The 25,174-nt window shown below is 39.8% G+C and overlaps 2 protein-coding genes across 4 annotated transcripts; both read left to right on the top strand.

Moving 5' to 3' along the window:
* The first annotated feature begins 5,867 nt into the window (after positions 1-5,867).
* LOC128886818 (probable methylmalonate-semialdehyde dehydrogenase [acylating], mitochondrial) lies at positions 5,868-10,659 on the top strand. 2 transcript variants are annotated; one of them, XM_054141991.1, is made up of 8 exons: positions 5,922-6,008; positions 7,624-7,696; positions 8,055-8,254; positions 8,353-8,431; positions 8,534-8,901; positions 9,232-9,660; positions 9,964-10,242; positions 10,310-10,659. In XM_054141991.1, exons 1-8 carry the CDS (start codon positions 5,976-5,978, stop codon positions 10,409-10,411), a joined length of 1,563 nt encoding a protein of 520 aa, XP_053997966.1. In that variant the 5' UTR covers positions 5,922-5,975; the 3' UTR covers positions 10,412-10,659. The 2 variants fall into 2 exon arrangements, with proteins under 2 accessions (XP_053997967.1, XP_053997966.1); XM_054141992.1 differs by lacking the exon at positions 7,624-7,696 and having other exon boundaries at positions 5,868-6,008.
* A 642-nt stretch (positions 10,660-11,301) lies between these two features.
* LOC128886823 (uncharacterized) lies at positions 11,302-24,138 on the top strand. Of its 2 annotated transcripts, XM_054142000.1 has the most exons (5): positions 11,467-11,472; positions 11,548-11,625; positions 12,885-13,337; positions 15,573-15,976; positions 19,395-24,138. In XM_054142000.1, exons 3-5 carry the CDS (start codon positions 12,896-12,898, stop codon positions 19,602-19,604), a joined length of 1,056 nt encoding a protein of 351 aa, XP_053997975.1. In that variant the 5' UTR covers positions 11,467-11,472; positions 11,548-11,625; positions 12,885-12,895; the 3' UTR covers positions 19,605-24,138. The 2 variants fall into 2 exon arrangements, with proteins under 2 accessions (XP_053997974.1, XP_053997975.1); XM_054141999.1 differs by lacking the exons at positions 11,467-11,472; positions 11,548-11,625 and adding an exon at positions 11,302-11,425.
* Positions 24,139-25,174: the final 1,036 nt, after the last annotated feature.

Here is a 25,174-nt window from a genome sequence, read left to right as displayed (position 1 = left end):
GGCGACTGTGGCGCAAGTTGGAACGTCCTCGTCGCATCTGGAAGAGCACCCGCGCTTCTCCTTCGCGAATTCAAGGGTTCCAGTTGCGGAGGACAGCGAAAGAGGATCGATGCATCGATGTCCATCGCGGGTAACTATCCTCGGATGGGAAATATTTTTAGAATGCGGAACAGGGAAGCGTGCTGGCCAAGGTTAGTGCGACGAGAAGAGAACTCCGCTCACGGAACGCAACCTCAGCTCAACTGGTACCTTTTGGAGAACGATCAAGAAATGTCGCCGGCCCGTCGAATGCTGGGACTGACTTTTATTATGTTCGCTATGTCGCCTTCCGCGGCCTCGCCTTAATCCCCACCGCTTAGACACTCTTCCGGGGTCCGACTGACCCCGCTCGCAAAGCGGATTTACGCTTCTATTGATCACTCCGACTCCGTCTGTCCCTTTTTTAATCCCCTGCCACGAACGTTTTTGTTTCCTTATCGACTATCGTTCGAACTGTTGTGCAAGTATATTTTCGATGATTTACACTTACAGGCTAGTAGATCAGGACCTGATTGGTTTGGAGTGACTTATTGGAAACGGAGTATAACGAAGTAATAAAATACTAATGTTATTAATTAAAAGTATCGATTCCGGCTTTGAACTTTAAAAATTACGAAAGAATTTTAAATGGATTTTCAATCGTGACATTTGGACAGTGTATCGCGAATTACTTTGATTATCTTTCACATACACGTGTCCCTCATCAATTAATGTCAGCTTTACTCTTTGCGTCACTTATCACGAACCACAATGTGGACAGCCACGGTTGAGAAATCGTTCATTGCAATGCTCGGTTGTACGTTACCATAATAACTCGATAGGAAGTATAAATGATACGCGGCGCGTGCTTATTTAAAAATTCGTACAAACAAGGTATTGGATAATTCTTGCTTGTCGCGCTCGTTAGGATTTTTAGCGGGGCGCATTCTAAGCTAGATAAAACAAAAAAAAAAAAAAATGAAAAGTAAATAGCGAGAGAGATAAAACTTGAACCGTTTGGGTCTAAATGTAGAGGCCTATCTCGAGCGAGATGATTTTACTTAGAACGATCGCCTTCGGAATTATGCGAGCGAAGCGAAGCCAGGTCTAAACGGAGCCAAGACAAAACGACCAGACCCAGGTCCCGATTTGCAAATTCTCAGTTTCTACGATGATGCTGTCGAGGGAAAGAGCGACTTTTACCTCTCATTGTCTTTGGCCGATCGCCAAGAATCTTGGAAATCTTCCGTGGCTCGTGTAGACGCGTCCATGGACTTTTGCGAACACATTTTACACGTCACAGAAGAAACCCGTCCTCTTCATTTACGCGATTGTGTTAGGTTGCTTTGACGGTAGGTGTACGGATAAATTTTAATCGAACTTTAGAATTTAAGCTAAAACTATTAAATCGTAGCACGCGTTGAGCGTTTGCGCCGACGGGGATCGTGCTCCTTGAGTATTTCGATAAAAGAATATTTTCAGATATTAAGAATATTTTCTTTTCTTATCATTTTATATTTCAGATAAAATCGTACGTGGCACTTGTGAGTCGATGTGTGATGTCCTTGATCGAATAATGAAAGCTAAACTACGAAACCTTTCGTAAAGAAATATCATATTAGTCTTTCTACGAGGCAGTTAAGAGATTCTGTACGTGTTTGCGTACAGCATAGTTGTGCAACACGTGTCAAGCTACTTCGATTCTTCGGCGTGTTTACCTAATATTTAGCTTGTAGCGTTACCAACGGATTTCAAAATACGAAGGCGCTTTATACGCGAACGAATTCTACTAACCAAACAGGTTCGCGTCGAACAGTCGCGAACATCGCGTTGCCGTGGAATTACTCGCAGGATAACGTTTTATTACTAGCGTTTATTGTTAACGACACGCTGTAAATATTAAATGAAAAAGCCAGGATATATTATCGCGAAACGGTCGTTTACGGCGAGGAAGAAGCAATGAAGCATCGAATTCCGGTGCAACTGGAAAACGAGTGCGTGAACGTAGTCACATAACCCTCGGTTCCAATTTCGAAACTGTTTGACGTTGTCATCCCGTAGCGTTGCACGCAGCCACGTACATCATTATCGAATTACCAGGTGTCTTGCGGCGCAGTTTCGTAATCGGGCCGCTTCGTCGTGCTGAATATTAAGCCGATATTACATGAGAGCGTCGCGAGAACTTCAGCGCTGGTTCATCGACGAGTTTTCATCGGTGTACGCGATATTGCCGAATTTTTGGCGAAATCGGTTTCGTAAAAGCGTAATCAAAATTTAGAAGATCCCTCTCTTCTTCGAATGTTAATGTTTGAATTCAGATAACCGAGGCATTAAGAATCGAGGTGATACAATTCGTTTGGAAGCTGAGAGATAGAAAACATTTTAGAATCAATAGAGGATACTTAGACATTCGAGACAACTTCGATACTTTCAAATTATAAAGAATTCGTCAAAATCATACATATTGTTATCGTTAATTAAACGTCGTATATCAAGGGGTTCAACGTATTTATAAAGTACTCGTTTAACGTGTTCTTAATATTCATTCGTTTAAATATTTGATTCTCCGCTCGATCCTTCGATGTTCTCGTTTTATTCGGTTTCTGTTCCATTAATAAAACTCACCGGAAACTTATGAATATTTTCGTTTATTGCTTGAGAGGTCGTCTCTGTCTTTGGTTGCCTCCGAGGATTAACAGACTGGTTGGCCAAATATATGACTCGATAAGCACATACGCGGTATCTTTTAACTGGCTCTATAAAAAGAAGAAGAGAACTTTCTACCGTGTCTAGGTAACAAACTTTCACAGGTATCTCCTTACGGAATTGTCCCGGAAACGAATCGGGATACACGAACCCGAAACCTTCTTCATTGCGTGCTCATCGTGTCACGTTGAGTATTGCTTGGTAGTATTATCATGGAACGACGATCAAGGCGGTCCAGTGAACGTAGATCAGCCGATATCTTAGCGAAAAAATATTTATAAAATATTTATAAACTCTAAGGACGTTATTTGGATTGTTAAAGGCGCGCATTTTCATTCACGTGGTAGGATGGGTTGATATTCAGCACGCCAGCCGACAGGTTACAAAATACGTTACGATACCCCTGCCAAGACGATAACATAATCTTTACACAACGCTCAAGAAACTCTCCTTGTGCATGTAAACATCATGGTATTACCACTCGCCGATTTCTTTCGGTAAAATAGAAATCCAAGAGGATATTGCCTGATGGATTTCGTATTTTATCACCAAGTTACAGCCGACCTCCATCGATTGAATTAACGATCGAAAATGTAAGGATAAAAACGCAAACGAGTATAAAACGAAGACTTTGGTGTGAAAATCAGTCGTACGAATAACAGCAAGTCTGTTTTACAGCCGCTGTACCTACATGCAAAAACCTAGCACGTTCGTTAGACGTGACTTTCGAACTCGTTACATTTATTTCCCGCGAACGAAGAAAATAACAAGATCCGGAAAACTCGTGGAAACCTGTTCCCGATGTCCGTCGATCCGATTTTTCTGAAACGGGAGAGGCACATGGCCACATGCGAACGTCGGCGCGACGTTTACTGGATTCTAGATACTCCCTCGAGACCGCGTCTCGTCTTTCTCGAAGCGATTAGCGTCGAAAACGTACGTGTCATCGTTATGTCACACGCGGCTTAATATGTATGACGGGGCCTGTTTACAAGAAACGTATTTCACTTCCTTTTCGCTTTTATTCGGACGCTCGCAGCAGAACAAGGCTGGCCACTTTCGACGTTTCACTTCTGTTACGATCATTCCGCGACCGACCTTAATTAATATCAAACGTATTTCGCTTGGCAAAACGGACAAGCAGACACGGGTTTCGTTCGTTTACTTTTCTTTCAGCGGGATCGGTTTGTAAATTCGGACGCATTTATATCCCTGCTTAAATAATGGGTGCGCGTTAGAGGGCCCCCGTTCGGATGGACGCGAAAGTTGTTCCGAACCCTGATTGCCTGACTTGGTTAACCTCGAGTTTTTTTTTCCGTTCGAACCCAGCACGTAGCTTCATTTAGAAATTAACCCTTTGCAGACCTATGCCAAGCGAGGCTCGACAAAAATATACTGAAATCAGAACCAGCCTGGTCTGCAAAGGGTTAAAATAAAATATTTTTCAAATGAGATGTTTTAATACGAAATTGTCGATGCAAATGTGAACCATTTTTGCTTGGCACTGGGAGCAGTAAACATTGGTAACTTGTTGAGAAACGTTATCGAGTGAAGGGCTGAGAGTCATGGTGATGCAAGTAAAAAAAAAAAAAAGGAATGAAAAATTGAGCCAACCATAATTTCACATAGCTTTCTTGTCGAACCGTGAAATTTGATTAATTAGAGGTCTGAGAGCCATAGTGATGTAAGCGAAGAAAAATAAAAATTCGTGCTGGCCATGATTTCACGTAGCTTTTTTGCGAGAATGTGAAATCATGTTGCAGTCTTCTTTTTTCAATAGATACACGAGGCAGTTTATAATCACCTCTATTGTCCAACGATACGATATTCTCCTTTAAACTTGAAGAATCATCGCGTAGAGAGCACGAATTCTCGACTTTTTGTTCCCGTAATTAGTCGAATCCATTAACTCGAGCATTGCAATTTTCTGTTAGCGTTTTCTACTATCTTATTTTCTAGTACCGTTCCTAATGTCGGTTTTCTAACGCCACGTTGACGCCTATCGCTAATAGTAATGGGACACGCGTTTTGTTCACCTTTTTAGGCTGGATTTCCAATGCGTTTCACTTTCTTCGCCACACATAATCGCGTCGATGTATCCGATAGACGGCATTCGGAGGCGGTTAATGGCAGCACGTACAAAACGATTCGACACGGGCAACTTTAATACCGCGCCAGGCCAAGTCGATCGGTTCTAACGATTGTTTGCCAATCAACTTTCGTGCAATAACGTGGTTAACTTGACACGCGTGCCTCTGGCTCGATAAAGATTGATAACATTCTTTCTTTCGCGTGGCCATTGACGTTGCACTTTGATTTTTCTTTTCATCTTTGTAATCTTGAAAACATTACGTAATTGGAATTAGATAGTTACCATATCAACATTTTACTTTTTGTTTTGAAAGAACGAAGGCTCGAAACAGTTTTCTTCGCATATTTTATTTTGTGAAATTGCGTTCGTATAATAAAAAAAAGTTGTTTTGTGTAACCGTAATATCGTTATAACGAGTTTCATTTAATTTTACATCCCTAGTACGGTGTGTATGAACTAATACGATATTGTTTACGCAAAAGTAAATTGTAAACTATACTCAAATATTCCGCCACGTGGCGTCATCTTCAATCCTCCAACGTACGAACGTTTCCAGCTGTTGATCCTTTCTATTCAAACCTCCGTTCTTATCGACCCAAACGTCGGTTAACCACACTCGAGTTCATTTAAATGTTAAATAGGCAATGAAATAACAAACTCGGTATCCCTTTGCAATTAAAATCTTGCGTATTATTTGTCGCGTAAGAATAAATCCTATAAAAACATAATTTCTTTGAGTTTATACCAAACGGAAATCAAAGCTCATCGTATTCGTGAATATAAATTTAGTTTATACTTCAAATTGCATCGTTTGTAGAGGATCGAAGACTATTTCAGATTCTTATTCGTTACTCCAAAATTTTTATTCAGGTAAGAATTTTTACCGCGTTTGGTTGTATCGAGTGCCTGATAAAATAAACTTTGAATCGATAACGATGCAAGTACGTTTCGTTCGGTCGCTCTCGTAAACGCTTCGGGTACTTTCGAGAGTATGTTTTCGTGGAAACCTTTCGAAAAACATAGACCCCCCTCAGTTGTTGTAAACAGCCACGTATCTATGCTGAAAACGTTTACTTGCGCGCACTAGTAGGGGCAAGGCCATTTTTTTCAATGAATCGACCAGTTCCACCACAGACAGCCACGAACGTGTTCTGAGATCATGGCGCTCCTCGTGAGAATCGCCAAGTGCGAGGTACGTTTAAATTCGCAATAAACGTTTTCATTCGAATTTCGCAGTCTCGTTCGTAGAATAAATTACTGGCAAGTGTATCGAATGCATCCTGATTGAATTTAAACGTTCATTGTCACGCAAACGTGTGCGTACGGACTCGATCTCTCGATTTCTTCATATTTATGAGATCTGAATTAACGATGATGTATCTATCACTGATAAATTGACAGACTAACGCAAAGTTAGGATCCTAGGAGTGTAATTTAATTTTGATGTATCAGATTTGTCAGACGTCCATTTTGAATCGCCCACATGCCGGTAATAATTCATAATTGAAGATAATCTTAACACGTGTGATGCCATCTATCACGTTCGTACTTAAAAATATACAAATTTATGAACTGTTAATATACATACAATAGAAATACAATTCAAATGGACCATATAGATGTAGATTGCTTGAAACTCTACGTCTCACACATTAGCGCATATATTATCAGCAAATTCTCTTATCATCGATGTTGCGTTAACTGTAAAATGCTCCTATGTTATACAATGTGTTTCGTTCATCTTGGTCGTCTTAATGAGTTAGTTAATTTTGTTTTAATTTTGCAGAGGAAAAATGAATTATTTAGAATAAATGTAATTCTCTTTGTCGATTAATAAATAGACTCGTCCCAGGTCATATTAAGTTTGCGAGTTTATAAACTCACAGGCCAAAAATTGAATTTATTTAGTATCGTAATAAATCTTCGTTCCAATTGATTCTATTACAAAATTGACGAACCAGTAGAGCTTGTAAAGGGGAATGCCATTATCAATCCGACGTAATGGAGCTTGTATACATTGAATCGATTGTCCGACCGGAGCATCGTGTCAAAGCGACGTTTACCGCGCGTGGAGAAACAGTTGATCTTTGCGGGGCTGCTTATGGTCTTTTTGTGCTCCGAAAATCGGAGCAATTGAATGAATTCTTTATTCGAACTCCTCGAAATAAACAGCGTCCGTGATTCCAATCGATCGAGTACCTTTTCATATTCAACGACCTACTTACATTTTACCGATCGCGATGGATGGCGATCGGGGAAAATTAACAGAGACGAATAGGTCTTGTGGATTAATGGATAGGCTGAAAATAGTACAAGATGAGCACGGGAATGAAGAACTCGATAGCAAAATTACCAAAATAAACCGTGACGGTGAGGGAAACTAATTGGAACATTGTTAAAATTTAGATAATGCTAATTCTCGAAGGGAAATATGTTAAAAAATTAAGGAGGAAGCATAATTGTATTATGATTTGTTTCTCACGGGAAGGTACGCGATATTTAAATTTGTTGATTCGGTATTCTTTAGCATTCTCAAGCCTGACATTTTAACCTTACGGATCATTTGCATTACAGTTTGAAATAATTGTAATTGTAGATAGTATGATAAATAAAAGGTCATGGATTTCACTGTTATACAGATAGAAAGGTACTCGAAATAATTGAATTATTTATTGGAGTGTTAAAGTTCGATCGTAAATACACAAAGATTTAAGCGTAGAGTTTGTTTAAATCGTTTCCACGCGCGTATCGATTAATGTAGAATCCATTTATTTTGTTTGTGTAACGTTAATTGGATGATATTTTAGGCGCGACTTACCATAAGGACATACAGCAGTAGCGTACCGACAGTTAAGATGTACATTGACGGCCAATTCGTAGGTAATTATATTATTGTTATAAAAATTGATTACAAAATCTCGATGAACGAATAAGCATCGAAGGATGACGTCAAATACGTCGAATACGTCATGAAAAGAGAACTTCCATCGTCGAGATACTCGGAGGAAATGTTTCATTGATAATGGAATTGAAATAAACCGATTACACTTTGGAAAACAATGCGCAGATAAAGGAACTTCATTTTAGAAGTCGGTCGTGCTTCTAGGTAAAAGCAAGTTTAATGTACCAATTAAGATGACTGCACTTTGGCACAGAAAAGGAATAAATAGACATCAATCTTATAACACAAAAAGAACCTTTCTCATTCTAATTGCCGAGAGGTTTCAATTTGTTCCAGAATCGAAAGCCACAGAGTTCACGGATGTCCACGATCCAGCAACAAACCAGCTTTTATGTCGCACTCCAAAATGCACCAAAGAAGAAATGGAGACGGCCGTGCGAAGCGCCAAAAAAGCTTACGAGCAGTGGAAAGACACTAGTGTGCTCACCAGACAAACTTTGATGCTCAAGTACCAAGCACTTATACGCGAGCACTCGGTAGGCTCTTCGACAAATTAAGAACTGTTTTTTTTTTTCGCGAAGCAATGTAACGCAAGATTGATAAATTACTTTAAATGCTATTACCTTTTTTCTAGAAAGAAATCGCAAAAAATCTAGTCCAGGAAAATGGGAAAACAATGGCGGATGCCGAGGGAGATGTTCTTCGAGGGCTTCGTAAGTGTCGCTATATAAACATTAACCCTTTGGGTGTCAAAAATGTATATTAAATGTATAACAAATAAATTTTTGCCAACGGTTTCTCGATTTACGTTGTAGAGGTGGTCGACGCCTGCACCGCGATTCCGATTCTTCAGATGGGCGAGAGCATGCCAAACATTGCCACGGACATGGACACGATCTCCTACAGGATTCCTCTTGGTGTAACAGCCTCCATTTGTCCATTCAATTTCCCTGCGATGATACCCCTTTGGTCGTTTCCCGTATCGGTGGCGTGCGGGAACGCGACCATTTTGAAACCGTCGGAGCGTGTACCAGGAGCTTCGATGATCCTTGCCGATCTCTTCGCTAAGGCTGGTGCTCCGCCAGGATTGTTGAATGTGATTCATGGTCAGCACGCGGCTGTTACCTTTATTTGCGAGCATCCAGACATTAAAGCAGTTTCTTTCGTTGGTTCCGATCAAGCGGTAAGTCGCATCGATGAAAATCCATTCGTGTTTGTCGCATTGAGAACCGCACTATCATGCGAGAGGATGTCAGTTCGATCGAGAAAAATAAGAACTCAAAGGATTAAGAACGTTTACATTTTGAGGCTTTCGAGCTCTATAGGGTACGCTAAAGGGTACGAATACTTATGGGACTGACTGTATATATAAATCTAGAATCTAGAATCTAGAATCTAGACATCTAGAAATATTTTTTAAAGTACAATACCACTTATATCAAGCCCTCGTGATACAGAAATGAACTTTTGATCGTATGCCAACTAAAGCTCGACTCGATCTTTGCTTTTCCAGGGAAAGTACATCTACAAACAGAGCAGTGCCCACGGGAAACGCGTGCAATGTAATATGGGGGCGAAGAACCATTGCGTCGTTATGCCAGACGCGAACAAGAACAAAACTATTTCTCAGATCGTGGGTGCTGCTTTTGGGGCGGCTGGTCAAAGGTGCATGGCCCTTTCCGTCGCCATATTCGTCGGGAAATCAAAGGATTGGGTGCCAGAATTGGTGGAGGCCGCGAAGAGATTAAAGGTCAATGCTGGACACATACCTGGCACAGACCTTGGACCAGTTATATCGCCACAGTCGAAGCAGAGGATATGCGATCTGGTCGAGTCGGGGCTGAAAGAGGGTGCCACGTTGAGTCTCGATGGCAGGGGACTGGTTGTCAGTGGATTCGAGAAAGGAAACTTTGTTGGACCAACGGTGCTGACAAATGTTCAGGTATATATTATTCGATATTTTTTATTATTCATGTTGTTGGACTTGCATGAGGTTTCGTTATATTAAAAACAACACAGCTTTGCTAAAAATAATGTAATTAAAAAAAACAGAAAATAAAGTACACGGTAACAAGTTCCATGTTATGAGATCGCAACACGTTTCTTAACGAACACCACGTTTCCTGTAAAAGCTATGATATCAACCTAAAAGACATTACCAAAAACTATATTTAAGTGCTACAAACTTATTGGAAAATTATACTCTAACACACGTTATATTAATATATCATTATACGTGTTTTAGCCTTCGATGCAGTGTTACACAGAGGAAATCTTCGGACCTGTTCTTTCGTGTTTATTCGTCGATACCATGGACGAGGCTATTAACATCATTAATAAGAATCCTTACGGGAATGGAACTGCTGTATTTACGACGAACGGTGCAACAGCGAGAGCATTTACGAACAGGATCGAGGCCGGGCAAATTGGTATAAACGTTCCAATCCCAGTGCCGTTGCCAATGTTCAGTTTCACGGGAAACAAGGGATCTTTCTTGGGAGATAATCACTTTTATGGGAAAAACGTAAGTAATACTATTGTTGACCTATTCCCTGATCATACTTTTTATTTAACCAGCGATGTGTTTTTAGGGCGTCAATTTCCACACGCAAACAAAAACGGTAACGCAATTGTGGAGATCTGGGGACGCAACCGACATTGATTCCTCGACAGCCATGCCGACTATGCAATAAAGTTGACGTTTTTTTATTCCCTCGAAAAATTGTTCCTATCGAATAATAAAAAACCGGTTCTGAGCTTGCAAGATTAGCAACCGTATCGAGGAGACAAGCTAGGGTAAAAGCTTTTCCTGCGAGAACGAAGATGCATAAGTTCCTGACAATACGTGAATAATAATGTCTTCCATTAGTCCGAAAAGTCTTCCTAGAATGTTTAAATAACTATATTTTGTAATAAAATAATAAAACACTATGGAGCTGAATATCGTTATTCGTATTTATTAAGAGAAATAAAAGTATCTCTCTCTAATTTTTCATAAAATGTTATAACGCTTATCTCATTTAAGCGATCATTTGAATTCAATTTCAAAGTTGTTTCTTGGCACAATTCTTGCCCTATGTGTCTTACCACTATTACCTTCCTGGAACCACGCCAACCCTGAGTGGAATCTTTAATCGCGTTAATCTGAATAGCTTTTTGTCGAAAGTTTCAATTATATCGAAGTTCAAATCCGTTTGCAAATTTTATATAAATCTCGATCCATCTTCGGATTACATTCTTCTATGCTTAAACGAAATAAATTCATTAGAAAACCGTAACGTAGTAAGAATTGCAAACACCGTGCCTCATCCTCGTCGGAGCTATGACCATCGGGACTCTGATTTTCATCCCTATTTCCTTAAAGTGCCACCTACGGTCACACGATCACCTTCCGGTATCTTTACCTAATCCTAAACAGAAACTCGGGAGGGAAAGTTCAAGGTCGACGAGTGCTAAAACGTCCTTGAACCCATGTTGGTACCTCGCAACCCCTGTCAACATTCAAACGGTGACGGATTTCCGGAAGCTACCTATGGCGTTTGCGCGCTACGACCACCACCCCCTGACGAGCCGCGTCTGCGTACTCTTTCGGTGAATTTCTCTCACAGGGGAGGTTCTGTCTGTCCCGGATTGTCGTGTTCGTTCGACAGAGCAGGCTGCCGGAAGTGGAAACGGAGAATAGCAACCCCTTCAGTTGTTCACATATCGTGAGTACCTGTTCATCGTCACATGCCACTTCAGCCACGACACTTCAGTATTTTTCGTCTTCCTTGCCAATCCTGATCGCCTTGCGAATCAACGTTTACCCAATACTGTCGTTTGTTTGCAGATTACGATTCATTCGCGTTGCTATTGTTTTCCACGAGATCCCATAGACATCTGGCTCTGATCTTTTATTTGGCGAACAGTAAGACTCGTTTCGATAGTATTTTCGTCCTGATTTCTACCCGTCTTGGTGTCTCACCCTGTTCACGATTAGCTGGAGTTAAACCCTTCGCGTTCGTTGTATCAAAAAATTTTTATTGTTACCATAGTGTCAGGTGCGCGTTGTTATTTTATGGATTACTTTTCAGGGTTGGTACATTACTTGTAATCTTGTCCAGTGCGATTTTTCAATGGAATGTTAAACAGTCGTAAAATTAATTTCTTTGTATCCGGTTTAATCCTTTTTTCGTTTGCAATTTTATCGTATGTGTGATAAAAAGATTGATTTGCTTTGAAAACAGAAAGTGACGTTTATGCAGGAATGGACACGAAGGGGTTAACCTTTGCTTAAGCTCAGGTGTTGTCTATGCGTATGGTACGTTGGTTCGTTCGTGATTTAACATTTACAGACGAAAATCGAAAATCGATCCACCTCGTAGGAAAATGTCGAGGTCTATTGTCGCTTCTTTTCGTCGACCATCCTCGACCTTTGCAAATTTTAAGAACACGTCGTCCTCGCTGTGATATTCTATGGCAGACCAGCGGGATTAATTTTTCCTCTTCAATTTCTTCTCTGCCACTTTTTCGTGTTTGTGTTTGATGCACTTTCGATATGTTTCGATACATCTCCAGTTGCTGGATTCGTTGCACAGTTGTTGTCCATTGTCGAGTGCATAAGCGTGGCGTGTTAGGATTAGAACAGTTGCCATGTATCCAGTTTAAAAATTCCCTTGATAGTCTTCTAATAGATGTAATAATTGACTTGTTGATAAAATTCTATATACCACGCACTGTATGAAATAAGAATGAAAATAGTAAGATCTCCTTAGCTAGCTGCGGAAAATTTTAAAAAAATGTGTGTCCTCACGCTGCTATTTCTCTATCAGTCCTTTCAGACCTGCCGTCCACAATTGAGGACACAGAAGACTCATACATTACCGACACTATCGTTTAGGGCGAATGTCCTTATTCGTGCACGTGAAGAAAAACCAATTTTCCTCGAAAACCACACTATTAGGATTTTTTTTCCATAGTAATTTTAATCCAAAATATTAAATCACATTAGTACGAGAAAACAAAAATCAGGTCTGAAAGGGTTAGCCTGACATCCACGATTCATCTCTTCTTGCAATCCACCAAAGTACCCAAAACACATCCGACTCTCCCCTTCGTTTAATTATTCGTCACAGGATAAGGTTTAAAGAAGCTCGTTAACTACATGTCACTCGATTCCTCCAACAGGTTTATTAATTATGTACAAAACAGTACGGAAGGGCGATGCCAGCCTGCAGTATACAATTCTGCCGCAAACGGACCAGCTCACCGCGTCGGGGTTCCCTCAGGGATACAGCAAATCGCGACCAAGGATCATCAAATACACCATGGGCACGTTGATGGTCCTCATGATCCTCTCGTGCGTGGCGACGCCGTTTCTGATGAACCAGGACGATCAGAGCCTGTTCGCCAGTACCATCCTCGCGATGGGTCGCGTTGGTCACAACACAGCATTTAGAAACGCGTCGAGGAGTCAGGGTGAAAACGTGGGCGGCAACAGGAGCAGGAGCAGGCTCCCGGACACGATGGCGATGGCGTCGACGGAGGCCTACAGGAAGCAGGACGTCGAAGTTGGCATGACTTCAGCGTTAGGGGTCCTGAAGCCGGAGGAACCGGAGACTGAGAACTTAACGGCCACAGGTGAGAAACTTCTAATCAATTTACTACATCAACACGTTGACTGTCGTACTACTGACCACTGCCGATCACTACTCCAAACTCGTTGTGTATCTTCATAAGGCTCGCTACTAGTAGTTTGGTACTCGAGAATTTTTGATTCGAGTTACCGCTGCTACCAATGTTATAAAATAATAATAATAGTGACTCGGTGAACTAAGGGGTATTTCTGTTCTTTTTTACGTTATTCTTCAAACAACGAACGCATTGTTACGATCATTTTTCTTTGAAATGTATAGTCTTGTCAGCTTTTGTTAATAATAAAAAGGCGAAATGTTTACAGACCCAATTAAAGTAACGAGGTTTGCATGGAATAGTGTCTCGTTTTAATTACAAGAACGACTGTTATGCAATTTGTCTTGTAACACACATGCACAGTGAGTCATTCCTGTTGCAGTAAATGCGTTACATAAACATTCCACAAACACAATAAAGTCGAATAAATGTAGGGGAATGCTTTCGAATGGAAATATTAAATAAAAAAAAAAATTGCGACCGAGAGTAATTTTAACGTTGAGCCCGTACATTTATTTACGTTGCTCGTGCGATATTGAAATGGCTATTTTGGAAAATTTTTGTCATTTATTAATTCCTCCAGGTCGCTCATGCGTGACGTGTAAATTATAACACAATGGCTGTAGGAATAACAATGAGAATTTCGAAATTAAAATTACTCGAGTAACACGCGAAATGAACTATTTTTGATGGTATTAATACAACTGTGAAAAAAGTACGAGACGGTAATTTTCTCATTCGGTTAAATTAAATTCGGAGAATGTTGGCCTATTTCTCGGATTTATATGGAACAGAGGATCGAAGAGAAGAGGTACGTTTTCTTCTGATATTTATGTCTCTTTGTTTCGTATACTTTGATCGAAGGAAGTTTTGCATTTCTCTTAGTAAATGCGTTGAAAAGGAACTCGACGTACATTTTAAAAGAGGAACAAATAATGTGGGAAGAAGACTTTAGAGTTACAGAAGCAAAAACCCTTTTCCTGTCTCGAATATTTACTATAAAAATCAGTACATGATTTACGTAGATGCTGAAAAGCTTTTTTACACAGAATCCATCGTTTCCTTTTTCTTTAGCTGTTCTTAATATTTCCGTTAAGTTCTTAGTTTTATATTTTCTCCAGTGAAAAGTAATATAGTATAATACGGCATAACGTGATACTTTCGAAAACTCGATTGCCAGGTAATGACTTTAAATTTTTGACAAAAAATATTAAATGTGTAATACTATTGTCATACAAGGAATTAGCGCGAGTACGTGGAAATTTTTGCAAAAAGTTGAATTAAAGCGGATTTTAATAAACGAATATTAATTGAATAGTACGAGTGAAGATCAAAAGTTCTGAAATATTAAACCAGGAAAATTAATCATATTGCTGTAATTTTTCCGTTACAATCTCTTAATTCCATTTTCCGCTACTCTGACATATTTCCGAGCACAGGTATTTCTTGTTGCTTACTATTTTCCATATTTAATTGAACCGATGTTTCGTTTAAAATCCCAGGTGATCGCGGCTTGGCACCTAAAATTACTTAAATCGAAAACGGATATTCCCGACGGGCTAAAAAAAGAATTTTAATCTCGAAGAAGGTGATCGATGCAATCTCTCTTCCGGATCACTGTAGGATTTCCATCTTTATTCTTCTCTCACAGGTGTGCTCGAAGCCCTCTGTAGTTATCAATGATAAACATCGGCATCGTCGATGCCTCACCCGATATTACCACGTATTACTCAAATATCCTTGATTTGATTATCTTGAAAGACAAATCACAAGATATGCAACGCGAGTGAAAATGGTTTGCTCTTCTCGACGCTAGATTCGTTTAAAATTATACCGTACGAATTCATACTCTGGAAAATGAAATTTTAAATATCGAAGAGAAAAGTATAATTTTCATTCGCGTTTTACCATACCAACACGAAGCAAAAGTTGAATACCAATTATTTTAAATTTCTATTTTCATCGAACATTGAAGTTTTAATTACTGTCGCGTTGTCCGGCTGTAAAACGAAAAGTTGGAAACGAAAATGAAGGAAATTATTTTTCGAAACCTCCTTTCAGCGGCGATCGATCGAATATAAAGAAGTACTAAATATTTATTTTCGCGTTTCTCGCTTAAATATCCTCAACACGTTTAATTCTACGAATACCGTCACGTTGCTTACACGTTCTTCGTGTTCGCAGACGCTGTCGCGAGCAGTACACGACGTTTTCAAATCACCACGGAAGCGCCGCCCAGCCTTCGGCAGACATCGTCGTCCGTCACGCTTCCGTCGACTTCGTTTTCGTCTTCGACGACCCTCAAGGTACTAGCGAGCACGTCGACGGAGGTCCCCGCGACGCTCGCCAATTCGCAGAAGAAGGAGAGGATGCCCAGGGTGACCTTGAAGCTCAGGGAGAACGAAACGATACCACAGATGTACATGAAGGCCGGGATAGCCTCGTACAAGAAAGGCAACATCACCACGAGCGTCCTGGCGCATGGCCTAAGTTTGGAGGGGCTGATTTTCAAGACCCCGGAGGGAACGATAAAACCTTGGCCACAGAAGTGGTTCTTCACCGATCCCTCATCAGACTTCCAGTGGAAGGTAGGTGCAGTCTTAGATTCTATGGAACGCGGTGTAGATCAACACGTTGTCTGTCACGCATCGACGTCGACACCTATTATTCTTCGCTCGTCGTGACTCCATCGCTGCTTATTCTCAGAATAGTCTCTGCGTAGTGGTCAATGCTCTGAGCCTTGCCATCTACGTAATAGTGCTCATTAGCCATGAAACCGACCGGTGTTTAGATACCATCGATACATTGACACCCGATGATTGATTCTCTCGTCTGTCCTGTCTCTCCAGCTATCGATGAAATGATTACCTATGGCTTCAGACGTATCGAGACGTATCAATTACTAGTTTGATATCAGTTTACAATTCCTATCAGGAATCGAACAAGCGATAATGTTGCTATCGACGCAAACCGATCGCTTCTCGGTTGTCGCATCGTTATTATCATTGGCAACAAACTGACAAACCTCCTGACAAACTCTCGCCGGAACAAACTTTTTAAACGAAAAAGTTCATTCACAAACGAATTTGTAAATTGGTATTATTACAGTTTAGTTCGTAGACGCTTCATTGCCAAGTTATAACCTTCCGAACTCGCACGTCACACAAAATGATTGGAGGTGGCCTCCTTCGACAAGGATAATAGCTTCGCAGCGTCGAATCGCGGATTATCTTCGACATTGTTATTGTTATCGGTGTCTGATACACATCCGCGATTGCTTACCTTGTGTTATCGCGTACAAACGGATTAGAATCGTGTTAACGCGCTTGACATTCCCGGTGCGTACGTGTTAATTAGAAACGATATACTTTTCTACTTAAATCGCGAACTAATTATTCGCAAATTATGGCGCGAGCGTATATCGAAGTTTAGCGATCTTGTATCGAATAATAAACGTATCACAAATTATATGAACAAATGGAGATGGACAGATATTGATTGTTAAGAAGGCAATCGATAAAACGTTCGACAGTAATTGTCCTCGGGATTTCGAAAGAGGTTGACGTATTCTTATCGATCTTATATTCTCCTATTAAACTTACTTCGATAACGTCGCGTCGTGGCCATAGTAACGCACGATGTTTCGATACAGTATTTTAGAAAATAGATTTACCTAGCGAAGTGTACAAGTAACGAGTTCGTTTTTCACAAATCTAGGAAAATACTTACCTCGATTCGCCAGGCGAAAGACTTAGGATCCCGTTGCACCAAAGACATCTAAACCGAAGCACTCGGGTCGATCGATAGAAAGAGCATGTTCGTGAACGTGAATCTAAAAGTAGAGACCGGAAACAGTCGGTCTCCTTATTCTTCTTCCACGTTCCTGGCCAGGTCACCATTATCTTTTATCATTCCACCTACGAAACAGACACACTAGAGCGTTTCTTTGCGGATTATTTTTCCCCGTTCGGGTGTTGTCATTCATTTTCAGCTTACCTGTTATATTTTTATCTCTTAATTTCTTAGCCGGGAAGCACTCCCAACGCAGCGCAGCGCTGATTATCTGAGCGAACCCTTTCTTCCATAGTTTTAAAACGAGAAACGAGGACAGCGTCGGCTATACGAGAATTGTCGCAGGGAAGTTTGTAACGATACAAAGCTGTTCGCTTCGGTGGAATGTACCGCCACGACGGGAGAATAATTGTTCATACGCAAGCCCGTATGTATACAAATTAAAGAGTGACGATTCTGCAGTCTCGAGCGAGCCGAAGTTTGGTTCCTTTGTTTCAAACCTGAAAACAATACATTTATATCGCGAAGCCCTACGAATAAGCAACGAAGATGATAATAGCCCGATCGTGTATACAAAGATTTATTGGGTGATAATTGTAGACTTCTCCGTCAGTATAAAACTGCTGTCGATTATCCACGTTGAAATTGGCGAGCAATTTTTTTTTTTACAGAGCTTTAAATCATCCTCGTTTCTCTGGATTTACGTAATACTCTTACGCGCCACTTGCAAATGTTTCTCCACGCGGGATATTCTTATGGAAAGCTACGGAGCAGCAGAAAACTAAATTCCTTGAAGCTTTCAGAGGACGAGGAGTTTTTCTAGTTGAAACGATTATGGTGTTTTATTCGCGGACTTATTAGTAACGATGTACCGCGATAGCACCTCGATTATTATCCGCGTGCTCGCCAGCTATGAAAAACTGGCCTCCGCGGAGCAGCGTCCAATTTCGCGGATTAAATTAAGTTACAATCTACGGTAAATTTGTCTTCTTAAAAGTGATGTAGACGTTATTTAAATGGGAAGATTACCGTTCGTCTACCGAGCGTCAGACGATCATCGAATCAGAATTTCAAACGGGTTCAGAAGTGAAGATCTCCGAACACGCGATACTCGTGTCCGATTTCAATGGAAATTAAATCTTGCGCCGATTTCCACGGAGAATTTGCGTTAAGCACTCTCGAAAGTAAATTACACTTTGAACAAAGTCTGATTTAAATCACATTATCTCCGATGGATTCGTTTCTCGTTGCGGTTCATGTACGTGATTAATTGTAAGAGTGTAATTATACCAATAAAACGTTCTCAGATACGAAACAGTACTTTGATCATAGTTACTGTAAATAACAGTAATTACGTTATTTCGAAAGAGCACGAAGGACTGTTGATTATGGCACTTATAGAGAAATTAATCGGAAATATTTACGGGACGTTCGATGCTAATTAACTATTAGTAATTATTCGAGAAATAACGATAGCGAACCGACGGTAAATATTAGAGTGTACTCTTTCGATGACGATAAACTGATTTTCCTGTAACGATAATATGAACGATAAGTAATTTATAACGCATTATTATGGGACGTTACGTAGTTAAAGGGAATTTTGTTTCCCGATAGCTGCACAGGCGTGGAATATTTATTACGAAGTCCTCAATTTAATAAACACCAAGCTTAAAACCGTTATCATACCGAGTTAGTTAACTGGGGCGAAATTTCCGATATTGAGTTTTGTGTCATCACGACGGATCAATTTACTTCGTGCCGGGATAGAATTTAAATACCCATCGTTTCGAACTAAGTAGTACATCTGTTTTTCTGTACTCTCATGCCGTATCGATTGATAAATTACCATGCACCGTAAACTACGGCACATTTATTAACATATTCGCGACCGGCGGATATTTTACGTTTCTAATACCGAGTACTGACGAAAATAATACAATTCTGAAGCTGGACATCGCGAAGTATCGTTAAGGCGAAGATAAAAATTACAAAATATGTTTTGAAATGTAAATGTCGTCAAATATGTAGCGTATAAAATAAACAGATTTTCATCATTTGGAATAGATACCAGGAATAGAATTTGAAGTGACGCGAATTCACGTTAACGGTCGCAAAAAGAAGTCTATTTTTATTTAAAGAGTACACATTTCTGTATAAATTTTATTTTAAGTAGACGAGGAAGAAAACTAACAAGTATAAATTTGTTCGCAGGGATTGAATCAAATGCCAGTAGCGATTTACGTAGTCCTGGCTGGGCTGGCAACCTTGGCAAGCGTCAGTATGATCCTCATGTTCTACGTGCAACGAAAGTCCACGAGGCGCCAACGTCAGAGCGCCGAGGAACCGGAAGCCGGGGGTCAGGAGGAAGATAAATCTACCCTGCTGGGCGCGGAGTCTCAGGAAATCGAGGAGAAAGAGTAATTGTGATCCTACGACGTGGAAAGCATGTAGCTCGTAAGACTCGCATATTTTTACAACACGTACATCAGTTTGGTATAGGTATCTCGCGCGAAAGTCGAAGGGACGATCATGGAGATATTGGAAACGCCGAATTCCCTACGAGTCTGTTCGATCAAATGCTTGGGACTCTATTTAAGGAATTGATGAGTAGCTATTATCATTTTTAGTACAGTTCTGTTCGGTTTGTAGAGATCGAGGCGCGAATTGTGCGACAGGCGAATATTTACAAAAGTATCGGTGATATTAGGAACCTGTGCAGGTCACGATCTTGGTTTATAAGTAGCATGATTTTTACTTTTGATACAAAAAGTACGAAGTAATTTGGGCCAAACGATATTAATAATTTACGTGACGCGATTATTTTCAATCTGTTACATACGAGTGCTCTAACTTAACGTTGCTTTCGAGTTAAACTTTCCGCGATACTATAAGAAACGGCTGTTAAAAAAATTAAATGCTGAGATACTGAATTTCGTAATCTAATAAGATTCTCATCGTGATCAAAGATCGATTTATCGAGTCGAAATTTTTCAATGGAGAACGCGACTCGAATTTTCTGGGTCGATAAATACGAAGGGATTCGAACAAGTTCTTCGCTGGCACGATTGTAGAAGCTGGTACAGTAGATAGAAATGTTTTTCGTTGCACAAACACGACTGAAACGCGACGCGAAAACTCAGCTAAATAATAAAGAAAGTATAGCTGCTTTCACGTGCTCGAATTTCCAGCTCTTCGCGCGGGTGTACTAACGCATTGTTGTCTGACCAATTTTAAAATGGAGAGAAGATATGTAAATCGTGTTACGCGTTTAATATATCGTCAGACTACAGTGCGTTGAGTACAAGACTTGTCCCCTCTCGATGTTACCATCGAGTTCGATGATCGACGTGTATACATACACTGGCTGTTCTAGTGGATTTGCACAAACCACGAATCAATGTCAGGAAGTCGCAATGATTTTGTATAAGGTGTCTTGCATATCTCTGTACTCTGTACGTGCTGATAGTTGTAGATTTAACGAGAATCTTTGCTACAAACCTGCGCGTCGAAATAAAGCTATATAAATAAGAAGGAGTATATCGTGTACTTCGCTATTTTAAATGATAGGAAGACGTACCGCTTACAAACATTATACGGTTTCGAGGGGGCCAAACGTGGCATCGACGGTCTATCCGTGAAACGCGGATCGCAGGATGTCTCCCTCGAAACGCAGTAAGTTTCATCCAAATCAATCGTTTGGATAATCATTTGAGATGTGATCGCATGAAAAGATTTAAATGGGACATCCCGTATAGCGGTGTGCTCTCTGAAAGCGAACTACCTTGTTTAAAAGTGGACGATTATATCCTGTGGAGACCACCGTATTACGAGATATAATTTTTAGTGCTTTACACTTCCATTTTCATTCATACAAAATCATTTTTTAAGTAAAGCTTCGGATCTTAGGTTTAGATTAAGATGAATGAGTTATAACGAGGATACGAAAATTCCATATAAAGACTGTGCGTTATTTTAAATATGTATTTTAAGTACGTGTTTTAATGGATAGGTTGAACATTAGAATTTCGCGAGTGAAAAACGCGAGCTGCTTGTTATGCTTCCTTATTACCAGAGACTAACGATTGAATTAGATTTTCCTATAAATCATGTTGTACATTTATGCTAACAAAAGAGAGATGTTTTTATCGTTAATGCGTTTTTACCAAAGATTTAAGAGGAGTCTCTTATTGATTGAGCGTATTTTTTCATTAAGTGAAATAATGCCGTCAGCGAGCGAGAAACTGCAGAAAATTTAGAACATAATTGAAGGAGTACAATACATATGTGTCCTCGGTTACGTTGTATTTTACAAAGCAACGTGTCATTCAGTATTTTTAGAGCAATACATGGAATATGGAAAGGATTGTTATTATCATTTTCAACGAATGATTCAATACTTGACCGCAGGATTGTTCAAAATATTGTACGAACAATAATTCATAGAAGTTCCACGACCTCTGTTAACAACTGACAAGAAACTTTATCGGTATATTTCTGTGGAGAAATACATGTTGAATATTTGTTACATAATTTCTTCCATATGTACATACGTAAAATACCGAAAGGTTTTCGATACACCTATGTAAATATACTGTTGATTTCTTTCAATTGGAATTGTTGATTCACCTACGTTGATAGAAATTTATTTATGAAGATATATATATACACAACCAACGGAAGAATATCCCAATAGCAAACAATTTGATGATATTGCCGAGCGAAATAAAGATTACTTTTTTATATTTCATTGTTCAGGAACAATTAGGTTGTCCCAGGGAAGCAGATGAATTTCTTAAACGGAAAAATGAACGGAATGTTTCTCTACGATGCGTTTTGTTAAACTTGTACCACGATCAGTAGGAATCGTTGCTCAACCGCTACCGTTTCATTAGATTCGCTGGAAGGTGTTCAAAATTTACTTAAACGATTAAAGAACAATCAAGCGAGCGTTGACGAAAGATTTAATATACTTAGGGAAACACGATGAACCGTAGTGTGTCTAAGTTTAACGAAACGATGCTCCGTAACGCATTTAAAGTAACGTTTAAGGATTAGTCGAAGTAGCGGACGAATCGCGCGACGATATCGATGTTTCTACAACGCGAACTTTTGACGTAACAACGGATCGGCAGAGATGGGCGAAATGTTTATTTATACACAAACTTCCATTCTTAAATGAAAGATACATAAACGTTCCACCATGACGAGCAATTAAAGATCTAACCAAATAGATTGCCGTTCGAATAAAGTTTCGGCCATCGCTGTGGATCGACCTGTCGCGTATCGACTTTGATCGCGATTCGCCGAGGTGTAGTCGAGTGATTTGTCCAAAATTCTCGTGAAAACGGAGCACGATCGAATTGTTGTTCTTAGCAATCAAACGACGACGCTCCAAATCGATGGCAAACAAAAAGATTTTCAAATGTATTGTAATTTTTACTTTTACAAACGTTCGTTGGTTCTCGAACCAACGGACCGCAAGTATGTATATCGCAGGTAGTAGATACACGTACAATTCCGTACAAAATGAGGGATAAAAAGAAAAAAATGGATAGAATGATGTTCGATGTGTTTTCGAGAAAAGAAAATAAAAAGGACTTCATAAGTGACACAATAGTGCTGTAGCTAAAGAGAAAGACGGTTATAGTTTCTATTTTGAAGATTATATTTTTTTAACTTTATTAATTTTTGACTTCCACATACATATATTTATATATATATACATATAATTGTATATACGTACTCGCATAACTATTATATACATATAAATATATATATACATAAATTATAAATATTATTAAGTGGATAATGATATACTGTGCGCAGAGTGAACTCTCTGAAAATGGAATTACAAGTACTCGTCGTCTTTTATGATACGAGTATCTAGAAAGTGGACACGCTATTAAACATTTTTCCTATTAGGGTCACAGTTTCGTCGAGACTTTTACGTTACTTCAGCCGTTTCGTTCAAAGAATAATTCGGTCAAACAGAAGGACCACGACGAGACGAATTTAACCGTAACCGTAAATTTCTATTCGTATCATCGAATACAATGAATGTATTTGCAACTCCATTCTCGGGCATCTCACTTTGTATATCCGTGTATGTGTTTCAGAACGTGGCCGTGTAACGCATGAAATCGCAAAGATTATTTTGTGGTACTATATCGTAATAATTGTAGAATCGTCGGTATTGTTTGTACAAATGTACATTACTTTGAAATAGCAATTACAGTCGAACGGAGAATCAAAGAAAACAAGTTGAGATATCGGCGAGCAAAATTCATCGACGATGTGTCCGTCGTTAGCGTACGTCGAACAATGTGACTCATATCTACTTCGATACAACAATTTTGCCTTTGAGCCTTCGAGGTTCGCGCCGCAAAAACGTTGACCTATCGATTCAATCTGTACCTGGATTATAAAACGGATGGCGCTTCTACACGGTAAACGATGTGTCGTATAAAAGGTACACGAGAAATCAATTTATTTAACGAGTAGTGGAGCGAATAAACTCGCAAGATAGGAAGAACACGCGCGACAAAGCGTTAAAGCCCGTTCGAGAACGATGCTTCTGCGTAATCCGTACGATATGCAAATGTAAGAGCCAACGTTACGAACGTGAATTTCCGATTATTCCGGTAATGACACGTTCGGATAAAATTTCAGCCGGATTAATACGGCGATGATGCGAACCCTGGTATTTATCAACAAAAGCACAATGCACAATTGATTTCCGTTACACGGCTTGTCGCATTAGCTAGCTTAGGTAGGCAAAACAATTCTGTGTACATATACTATTAACATTGTAATGTATGTGTCGAGAATCACGATAAGGATTACCAATCGTGGTGCGTTTACTATTGAGAATTGAATTGTTAACTCGAGTTGAAAGTGAAATAGCTCACGCCTAATTAGGGCCTCTAAGTGTATACAAACAAATAAAATATTGAGAATAAGAGCTTGTAATTTCGTCATTGAGAATCCTGAATCAACAAGAACCGATTCGTTTTAATCTTTTCCGACTTATTATTGTTTGCGAAACAACCGCGGAATATTTCGATGAAAGGAATGCATCGCGGGAATGAGAAACAATTATTTCAACACGACGTTGCGTGTACACCTTGAACTAAGATGTTTTTCCGAGAGAATCACAATTATTTACACACCTCAATGATATATACTGGTTCGTGCTCCCTCTAGATAAGATAAATTTTAAAAAGGGAGCTCGTCCAGAATGTTTGTAAGTTTATATATATATGTGTTAACCGTATCTGTCCTGTCATTAGTTTTAGTCTGCTTTGAGATACGTGTCGAAGTACATTCCTGTATCTGTCGAAGTTTATAGTGGAGTTAAACCTGTGATATGATTGCCATGGCTTGGTGCAAAATATTATCGATAACGTTACTACCACTGATCGGTGTTCTTTGTAACGATAGCAAGATCTTCGGTTCTGCTGTTAACGTTGGTCACCAGAATGCAACACCTACAATTGCTGCTATGTTGACGAAACCAGCCAGTCGAACTTACAACTGTTTTCTGAAAAATAACGTCATTTGCAACGTGTTCGAGTCTCAAAAGAGCGCTGAAGCGATCATTGGGCTACAGGGTGTCCCGAAGAATGGACCACAAGTTGAAGAGATCGCTAGAAGCTATTCCACTTTGAAGGTACAAGAGTACAACGAAACTCACTTCGTCTCAGAAATCAGATGGACCATCGACGATAAAGCGTCCATTGTCGATACTATAAACGTGTTTTTATCGAACAACGATTACCTCGAGAGACAACCTATACAAAGGTCCGTATTAAATTTGGTATGCTCGCATCGAGTCGATAATCGTAATTCTAAAAGAGAACAAGCAGTCGATCAGGACGTAGGCACTGTAAGATTTAATTGCTACATCGAAGCTGATTTTATAAAGGATCTACTATACGGATCACGAGGATTGGGAGTCCTCGTGTCCACTTTGAAAATGATCGGACACAGTC

This window comes from Hylaeus anthracinus, unplaced genomic scaffold (assembly GCF_026225885.1).
Source record: "Hylaeus anthracinus isolate JK02 unplaced genomic scaffold, UHH_iyHylAnth1.0_haploid 11985, whole genome shotgun sequence".
Classification (NCBI taxonomy): domain Eukaryota; kingdom Metazoa; phylum Arthropoda; class Insecta; order Hymenoptera; family Colletidae; genus Hylaeus; species Hylaeus anthracinus.
This window is presented reverse-complemented; position numbering and strand designations above follow the sequence as displayed.

Bases quoted from the DNA above. Each gene is read 5' to 3' on its own strand.
- LOC128886818 (XM_054141991.1), top strand. From the start codon at position 5,976: ATGGCGCTCCTCGTGAGAATCGCCAAGTGCGAG. The intron at 8,255-8,352 runs GTAGGCTCTTCG...CCTTTTTTCTAG, and splicing joins CACTTATACGCGAGCACTCG to AAAGAAATCGCAAAAAATCT. The intron at 8,432-8,533 runs GTAAGTGTCGCT...TTTACGTTGTAG, and splicing joins AGATGTTCTTCGAGGGCTTC to AGGTGGTCGACGCCTGCACC.
- LOC128886823 (XM_054141999.1), top strand. From the start codon at position 12,896: ATGTACAAAACAGTACGGAAGGGCGATGCCAGCCTGCAGTATACAATT. The intron at 13,338-15,572 runs GTGAGAAACTTC...TCGTGTTCGCAG, and splicing joins TGAGAACTTAACGGCCACAG to ACGCTGTCGCGAGCAGTACA. The intron at 15,977-19,394 runs GTAGGTGCAGTC...ATTTGTTCGCAG, and splicing joins CATCAGACTTCCAGTGGAAG to GGATTGAATCAAATGCCAGT.